Consider the following 8,772-nt stretch of genomic DNA (forward strand, 5'->3'; position numbering starts at 1 on the left):
TAGCCTCAGCATCAATAGAACATTTTGACACTTTGACAATTAGTTTTGTCACAACTCAAGCACGACATATCTAGAGTGATTGCAAGCACTTAACGCAATAAGAAAATCAACCTCGGATGGTCCAAAGTAGCGTGCAAAAATCGACAAAAGAATTGAGCATTCACCAAACTATAGAGGACGACAATAAAACTATCCCTAAAATCACTTGTAAAACTAAGATAACATGCATAAGCAAGACTAAAAATCATAATACAATAGTAGATAAAAACTTTTAAAACTGAATACTTATTAAATAATGGAAAAACAAAAAAAATATAAAACTTAGCATAACACGAGTCTAAATTAATTCGTGAAATCATTTATTATTCTGAAATATTCCCAAAACAGAAACAAATTAAGAAACTGACGAAGAGCCATCCACTTTCAAAAAAAAAAAACTACAGGTCGTCAATGGAGTTTTAGCGAACGACAAACATCGTCATCTATCTATAACTTGTGAAGACAATAAAGATACCCACAAAATAGATTTGCAAACTGAAAAAAATAGTTGGTGGAAGGGAAAAAAAGCGGGCGATAACCCGCCCGAAAGCTGGCATTGCTGTTGAGCAAAAAAAAGAAAAAAGAAGAAGAAACAAAAATTTTGGAGAGAAAAAGAGAAAAAAGTTTTAGGGTTTAAAAAAAGAATTTTTTTTAAACGTCTGGTTTTCTCTATGATATATTATACAAAGATTAATTTATTCTTTTCTGAGTAGAAAGAGTAAAATACAATCTGACTCTTGATATAGGACTTCTACTGTATTTTTACCACGTTTAATTGATAAGGGGATTTGAAGTGATCCATAAGCATTTTGATTTTCATCATTGAAATTCACTTTATTTATAGGGATATTAAATTTTTAATAAAATTGAGTATTTGGAATGAAAATAATTTCGAAATTCAAATAAATTTATAAATATGAGCACCCTGTAATAGGGGTGTTTAAACGGTCAGTTTGGTTGTTAACCAAACAAAATTACTATTAATCGAATTATCCAAAATGTAAATATCTTTAACCGTTAACTGAATCGAATTTTTTTCAAATACATTAGTTGAATCGAAATATTTCGGTTAATTCGGTCCGTTAACTGAATTAATCGAAATATTTCAGTTAATTTAGTTTGATAACCGAATTAATCGAAATTTATATATTTTTGTCTATTAATTAAAAAAATATAAAATACATAAAAAAATACATTGCTAATGTTCATTTTTTCTAATAGTTTAAAAATACATTACTAATATAAAAATATATTATATAATATATATTATATATTTCAGTTAATTCGATTAATTACTTGATTTCGAACTAAATTAATCGATAATTAAAATTTCAAATAATTATTAGTCAACCACTTATCGAATTAAGTTCAATCTCCAATCAATTAATTAAACTAAATCGATTCAATCAATTAATTCGATTTTAACTATGTTCTAAAAAAATAGAGGAATATGCCTAATAAGATGCATATTTTCAGGTATATAAAAAGTTAGATGAAATTCCTGGTGATGACACACCCATGATAGTGGGCCCCTAATAATCCGGTAAAAAGGCTCTCTACACTGATAGAGTAGACAGACGAGGAGGCGCCAACGAATTTGGATCCAATTCCATTTATCATCTCATCCTCGGATCTCCTAATCTCCGCTAATTTCCCAAGGCCACCAAATCTTTATCTTCTTCTCCACTTCTCCTTTTCTTTTTCCACTTAGGTAACTTCTCTCCTTTTAGTTTTCGCTTCATTTTCTTCTTTTTTTCATTGTATATAATTTTCAGTTGAGTCGTAATTTTCATGCGATCGCAGGTGAAATTTTCAGAAGCTTCTGTGGGCTCTTAAATTGCGTAGATTGATTTTCTTTTAATTTAATTGAAGCTTTTCACATGTTAATTTCTTTCTTTCAGTGTAGTTTCAATAAATATTCTCAGTTTCTTTCTGGTACTAGATTTTTTTTTCATATTTTATGGCATTTGTTGATTTTTGATTGGTTTGGATTTTTGTTACTCTTAATAATGTTGTTATTAACTGATGGCAAATTAAATTATCTCATTTTTTATGGCATTTGTCAATAATCTTAAGTAGTTTCTTCAACACAATCCTAATTCAGTTCATTAGAATTTCATGGTTTTTTTTTATTTACACTGAGTAATTCCTTTCACGCTATAGGATTTTAATCGGTACAATATTCATGGATCGGATTACTAAGGCCGCACGTCTCATGATTGTATCTGATCTTGATCATACGATGGTATGCTTTTGTCTTGCTTTCATGTTCGGAAATGTTTGTGCTACAGCTGCTTAATTGGATTTGATGATCTTTTTCTTTTCCAGGTTGATCATCATGATCCCGAGAACATGTCTTTACTTAGGTTTAATGCCCTTTGGGAATCGAATTACCGTCATGACTCTCTGCTGGTTTTTTCCACTGGGAGGTCACCTACACTCTACAAACAGCTGAGGAAAGAGAAACCCATGCTAACTCCTGATATAACTATTATGTCAGTGGGAACCGAGATAACATATGGCAGCTCGATGCTGCCTGATGATGGCTGGGTTAAAATTCTGAATCAGAAATGGGATAGGAACATAGTCATTGAAGAAACCAGCAAGTTTCCTGAGCTCACTCTTCAGGTCTACGTAATATATATTATTAACTGCAACCTTATATCTAGATTTTAGTGTTATTCTGTTGAGCATCTTCAATATAACAGGATATTTAGGCCTTGGTCATGATATATTTGATGAACTCAAGCATGTTGGATCATGCAGGCAGAAACAGAGCAGCGACCACACAAGGTTAGCTTTTACGTTGATAAGACTAAGGCCCAAGTAGTGATGAAGGAACTTTCTAGTCGTTTGGAAAAGCGAGGGGTAAGATTCAACTTACTACCAAGCATGTTATGCATCCAATCATATGCACTTTTCCCAAGTAAATATACTTAGAAAGATGTACACCAGACTACAATACATTGGTATTCATTTCTTCTTCATCTTGCTTGCTTAGTTGTTTCTTATTCACTGGAAGTTGTTTTGCTACCATTAACTTGTGTCTTATTCTGTGCCAGTTGGATGTTAAACTAATTTATAGTGGGGGAATGGATTTGGATGTATTACCACAAGGTGCTGGCAAAGGACAGGCCCTCTCATATTTACTGAATAAGTTGAAGACTGAGGGAACACTACCTGTTAATACTCTTGCTTGCGGTGATTCTGGAAATGACGCTGAACTCTTCAGCATTCCAGATGTGTATGGAGTCATGGTTGGTAGTCTTCAGCTTTTTAAATAATTCAGAGTTACTAGCCCTTTAGAATTGCAGTTCTTTGTTGCTATTTGTGGTCTATTAATCTTCCCCTCTTCAGGTCAGCAATGCCCAAGAAGAATTGTTGCAATGGCATGCCGAAAATGCAAAAGGTAATCCTAATATAATCCATGCAAAAGAAAGGTGTGCAGCTGGAATCATAGAAGCCATTGGACATTTTAATCTTGGTTCAAACACTTCTCCAAGAGATGTTGCTGATTTTGTGGAATGTAAGCTAGACCATGTCAATCCAGGTTATGAAGTAGTGAAATTTTACTTGTTCTATGAGCGATGGAGGCGAGGGGAGGCTGCCAACTGCGAGACTTATATAGCAAGTCTGAAAGCTTCTTGTGTATGTTACTGCCCTTCCTTTTCTTTCATTGTTATGTTTTGTCATGGTACTTATCAGTTCATCAGAATTGGGCAACATCCAACATTCTTCTACTTATTAGGGAAAGGAAAAAAACAAGACAACAATCATGTTACTTATCAGCATCTTCTAATTAATGCTAGTCTGAAAGCTAGACCATGTCTTGCATTTGTTTATTTTAATTTGGTGCATCATTGGCTTCTATTTCTTATTTTAATCTGAACTCTTTACACATTACAAATTTGAATCATAATACCTGCATGATTTGAAACCCTTCTCTGAACAGGATGAATTAGCTTTATGGTATATAGGTGTATTAGTGAATCAGATCTTTTTAATACATTCCCTCGTTACATTTTTCCATATGGTTTTTGACATGAACTCTTTGTCATTGTCTCTTCCATCGTTTTGTCATGCAAAATGTGACCAACATACAGCACTCCATTACTGACAAAGCCAGGGCACGGCAGGTAACAAAACTTGTGGGACTGTTGGGTATGCATGCTAGGTAACTAGCAAAACAAATAGGTAAAAGCGGTTGGATCTATTCTTCTGCAATGTTATGCATCTAGAACATAATGTGATCATAAGATAATAAAATGAGAACAAGTTCACAATCAGCCAAAGATTACAATTTGTCACGGGTGTGTATCTACAAATTGGAATGCATGCCGATCAGTTTATGGACAAGCTTGTGGCTAACCACAGATCTAACAAGTCCTGTTGAATTTTAACAACTAAGCATAGAGATTATTTGCCTGACCAAGCATTTCTGGCAGGAAAACACTGTTTTCCTTCTTTTATGTGAATAAAATCTAATTTGGAGTCGTTTCTTCTTACTAATTAGTACTGTGCTCAGATTTTATGTTATTATTTTACTTCAGGATCCCACTGCTACTTTTGTCTTTCCAACCGGTGTTGAGAAAACTCTTCATGAATGCATATACGCAATGAAAGGGTGCTATGGAGACCAAAAGGGTAAACAGTTCCGAGTCTGGGTGGATCGTGTATTGTCCACACCAACTGGCTCGAACACATGGCTAGTGAAGTTTGATAAGTGGGAGTTATCTGGTGAGAGTGTTTTCTTTATAAAAGTAGTTTATCATTGTATTTGATTCTGCAGGCACCTTTCTTTCGCAAGCATGCTCACATTGTATCTCCATTTGGAAAAAAAAGAAAGAAAAGAAAACAGTATTATGAACATGTGCAAGCATGTATAATGTTTTTGAACATGTGCTATATGCCTCTACCTTTACACTAGGCAAGCTCCTAAGAGCCACTCAGTATTATTCAATGTTGGTGTGATTGGCAATGATTTCCCACCTTTGATTGCGTTGCTAATTCTTGTAGGTGATGAGCGATGTTGTTGTGTGACCACTGCTAAAATAAATGCGAAGGTAAGAACTTTTAAATCCTAGATTCTGTTTGATTGATACTTTTGCTAATCCTAGATTCTGTTTGATTGATACTTTTGCTATAAGTTTTGAATAGCTATCGCGTCAAACAACAGGAGCTTTAATCTATTAATTTCTTGATGAAGATTGCTTAACATAATTTTGTTGTAAAATGATTACATTTATGTTGGCAGGGATCCGGTGGTGCTTCAGACGGGTACACTTGGGTGAGTGTGCAGCAGAAGTGGTTAGAAGGATATGAAAAGAAGGATACATCAATTTGGCTTTTCTAAGGTACTCCGCAACAACATCGACTCTGGAATCAGCATAAAAAATTCTATAGGAATAAATGTATCCAAATTTCAATAGCTTTACCATTTTGACATATATTTGAATAATTCATAGGCAACTTAGGAGATGCTCTATAATTAGATAAACTGAGATACATACCTTGGCTCATCTCTTGTGTGATACATCTTATTTTTTATGCTGTCGCAGTGTACAGCATCTGTGTCAAAAATTTGCATTATCCTTTGGATTTCAAACCCAAGTGCTTATTTTGTTATTACATATTTGGTCTCCCTTTGTTTATTTTCATTCAATCTGTTAATAAAAATTTTAGGTTTTGGCTTAATTTCCAAATTGGCTACTAAAATATGGGTAAAATTTTATGTGGTTATTTTTTTTAATAAAAATTGACAACCGATTATATTTTTTTTGTTGAAATAGTAAAGTTGAGTTATTAAAAATCATTGGTAGTATTTGGTTTACTAAATGTAACATTACGACATTTAATATAGGGTGTAATCTCATTACGACCTATTCCTTAAGTTATCTTAGATTACAGGTCCAATTTGCCCCTTGTTTTTATTATTTTAATTAATTTAGACTTTTTTCTTAAATAAAGTTTAGACTAATTAAAAACAAAAATAAATATTTAAACTAGTAAATGTCATACATTACAATTATAATTATTATATCTTATTTAATAATTTATTTATTAATATATTACTTATGGTTATAATTATGATCTGTGTTGCAATTATTTTTCATGAATTATTGTGATTTTGATTTATATATTTATTCAACAACATATATTAATATATAAGAATTGTAATATTTATCATAAATTTATGGTAATTGAGATTAAAAGTATTAAAGGAACTAACATTGTTAAAAGAAATCTTACAACAATAACAATTGAATAAAATGTGCTTCTAGATAATATTAGATTCCGAACCTATAATCTTATTACGGAATTTAATTCCGAACCTGCAATTATTTTTTTAGATTTTATATAAAAAATAAAATTAGATTATTTTGTAAAAATAAAGACACTATTTACTATTTCATTAGTTTGACTTTTCTCCTTGACGTTTTCTTAAAATTAGGAATGGGGGTGGGTAACGTAACATGAAAAGATTAGAGTGTTATAAACTATTAGTGTATAAAAACATACGTGTATCTTTAATATTTAAATGCAAATATTGTAATAGAAGATAATATAAGGAAATTTTTAAAAATATTTTTGAGAGAATGATATCATTAAAAATCGAAAATATGGCCGATATCAAATGGCCTTCTCTGATTCCAACAGAGCTAACAAATGCTGTGGCACTTCCTCCCTCAGATGTTTCAGCTTTTCCCAATTCATGGACTGAGTGAAACAAATATAAACAAAACTAGCAAGACATCTTCAACAATGGGGGCAACTTACTTTGCAGCTTCTTCAAGATGATGAGCCACCTTCTAGGATAATACGCTCAAACCCCACATCAATGGCTAAATTGATAGCTCGCGAAAAAAAGCTTCAACAGCAAAAGGGGAAGGTGCATAAAAAATTGGACCGACTGCATCTACAAGAACTTCCCATTCCATGCCGTCCGGATCGAAAGGAGAAAGAACCATCAAAGTTTATTTTGACAAGCCCTGGAAAAAGAGGACACCAACGCCGGATAGTAGGCCGTGGAATTTGATCCGTCAGATGTGTCGCTGTAGAATAATCCAAGTGGTAAGTATCAATGAAACGCTTCTGACAATCCACACTAACTTTAAGACCTTCATGCTTCTCCGGATTGTAGTATAAAAATTTCTGCAACAAAAGGGGAAATTGATTTATGCAGTTAATGAACCATCCCTCAAGAGAGAGTTGTAGTTCGTCAGTGCTCCAAGCAAACCCCTAAGCCACCCAAAGATCATTTTCCAAAGGACACTGTCGAATTGCATGAAGAACATCTTCCTCAGCCCTCATACACCTGAGGCACAACGCCGAATCATCAATATGGCGTGTAGCAAATACCATCACCACCGGAACGAAACCGTGGAAACATCGCCAAACACAAACAAGAATCTTCTCAGGTAATCTAACCTCCCATAGCGTTTTAAAGAACGACTGTTTAACATACGCATTCGGGAAGCATTTATTCATAGCCGGCCAAGCTGCATAATACCTTGATTTTAGCGTAGGACCCTGAATTATGATGCGTCCATCAATCGATCTTGCATGCTGTATCTGCTTGAAGGCATATGAAAATTTGTTCAACAACATCATCAGAAAATAAAGCATGCAGAAGTGGCTACTCCCATGTCTTAGAACCTTGATCAATAAGTCAATGATCGTAGTAAGTACAGGCACCAAAAGGTCGTGCCTAGGCAACCATCTATCTTCAAAAATTCGGATTGCGATACCATTACCAACCTGCCACATCTAACACTACAATGTAGTAAATCCTTAATTCCCCAAATACTTCTCCATGTGAAAGATGGATTTTGGCCAAGAACCGATTGAGGAAACTCAGTAATTGGAAAATATCTGGCTTTCAAGATTCGTCCAATTAATGAGGTAGGATTAGTCGGAAGACGCGAACCTTGTTTACGAAGCAGTGCCCTGTTAAAAGCTTCCATATCCCAGAAGCCCAGTCCTCCCTTAGACTTGGGAATGCATAAATTCTTCTAAGAAACCTAATGAACACCGCTCCCAGCAGCATCCATTTTCCACCAATAGGTAGCAATAATAGAATTTAAGTTCAGAGCAAAAACTTTTAGGGAAAGCAAAACAACACATGGATAGAGCTTGCAACACAGATTTGATGAAAACATATTTCCCCCAAATGAGAGAGCCCGTACACTCCATCCTTTAGTTCTGGATAAAAGTTTGTCCTTAATGGCCTAAACACTTTCTTATTCCTCCCCACAATAGGGGGAAGACCTAGATATTTTTCCAGTTCAGAGACTTCAGGAACATTTAAAGCTTGACTCATACTATCATTCAGTTCTACTCCAGTATTGGGACTAAAGTAGAGCTTTGATTTATCAAAATTTACATGTTGTCCAGAACACCTCGCATATTCAGTCAAAATCTCCTTAATTGAAAAAGCATCCAAGCTATCATCTCCGAATTTTGTGATATTTATAGTAATAAATTTTTAACTAAAATAGTACTTATGTTTTGTACGAGGTGATCTAGGTCGTTCTTAAACTTTCTATCGATCAATTTTATCCTCTACCTTAAAACCTTGAATTGCTTCGAGTATGAACTAAAAACAAAACTTCTCTTAGTTTTTGGTGAGAAAGTTATTTCTCTCTATATAACCAGAAACTATGAGCTTTCACAGAAAATAAAATTTATTTTAAAAATAAATTACCATTATTTTTTGACAAAATATCGACGCTC

General features: G+C 33.8%; 1 protein-coding gene across 6 annotated transcripts; it reads left to right on the plus strand.

Moving 5' to 3' along the window:
- Positions 1 to 1,530: 1,530 nt before the first annotated feature.
- Positions 1,531 to 5,667, plus strand: LOC107899194 (sucrose-phosphatase 2). Of its 6 annotated transcripts, XM_041092099.1 has the most exons (11): positions 1,597 to 1,750; positions 1,843 to 1,921; positions 2,203 to 2,284; positions 2,368 to 2,667; positions 2,806 to 2,907; positions 3,102 to 3,296; positions 3,397 to 3,448; positions 3,590 to 3,687; positions 4,590 to 4,776; positions 5,056 to 5,102; positions 5,294 to 5,667. In XM_041092099.1, coding segments are annotated over exons 2-11 (1,164 nt in total). In that variant the 5' UTR covers positions 1,597 to 1,750; positions 1,843 to 1,919; the 3' UTR covers positions 5,393 to 5,667. The 6 variants fall into 6 exon arrangements, with proteins under 6 accessions (XP_016680316.1, XP_040948034.1, XP_040948033.1 ...); XM_041092100.1 differs by lacking the exon at positions 1,843 to 1,921 and having other exon boundaries at positions 1,595 to 1,750; XM_041092097.1 differs by having other exon boundaries at positions 1,606 to 1,750; positions 3,397 to 3,687.
- The last annotated feature ends 3,105 nt before the right edge of the window (positions 5,668 to 8,772 follow it).

This window comes from Gossypium hirsutum, chromosome D04 (genome assembly GCF_007990345.1).
Source record: "Gossypium hirsutum isolate 1008001.06 chromosome D04, Gossypium_hirsutum_v2.1, whole genome shotgun sequence".
Taxonomy (NCBI): Eukaryota; Viridiplantae; Streptophyta; class Magnoliopsida; order Malvales; family Malvaceae; genus Gossypium; species Gossypium hirsutum.

What these genes read in the sequence shown, in the direction of transcription:
- LOC107899194 (XM_041092097.1), top strand. An exon ending in CTGATCTTGATCATACGATG is followed by an intron (nt 2,285 to 2,367) that starts GTATGCTTTTGT and finishes TTTCTTTTCCAG; the next exon opens with GTTGATCATCATGATCCCGA. An exon ending in GTCGTTTGGAAAAGCGAGGG is followed by an intron (nt 2,908 to 3,101) that starts GTAAGATTCAAC and finishes ATTCTGTGCCAG; the next exon opens with TTGGATGTTAAACTAATTTA.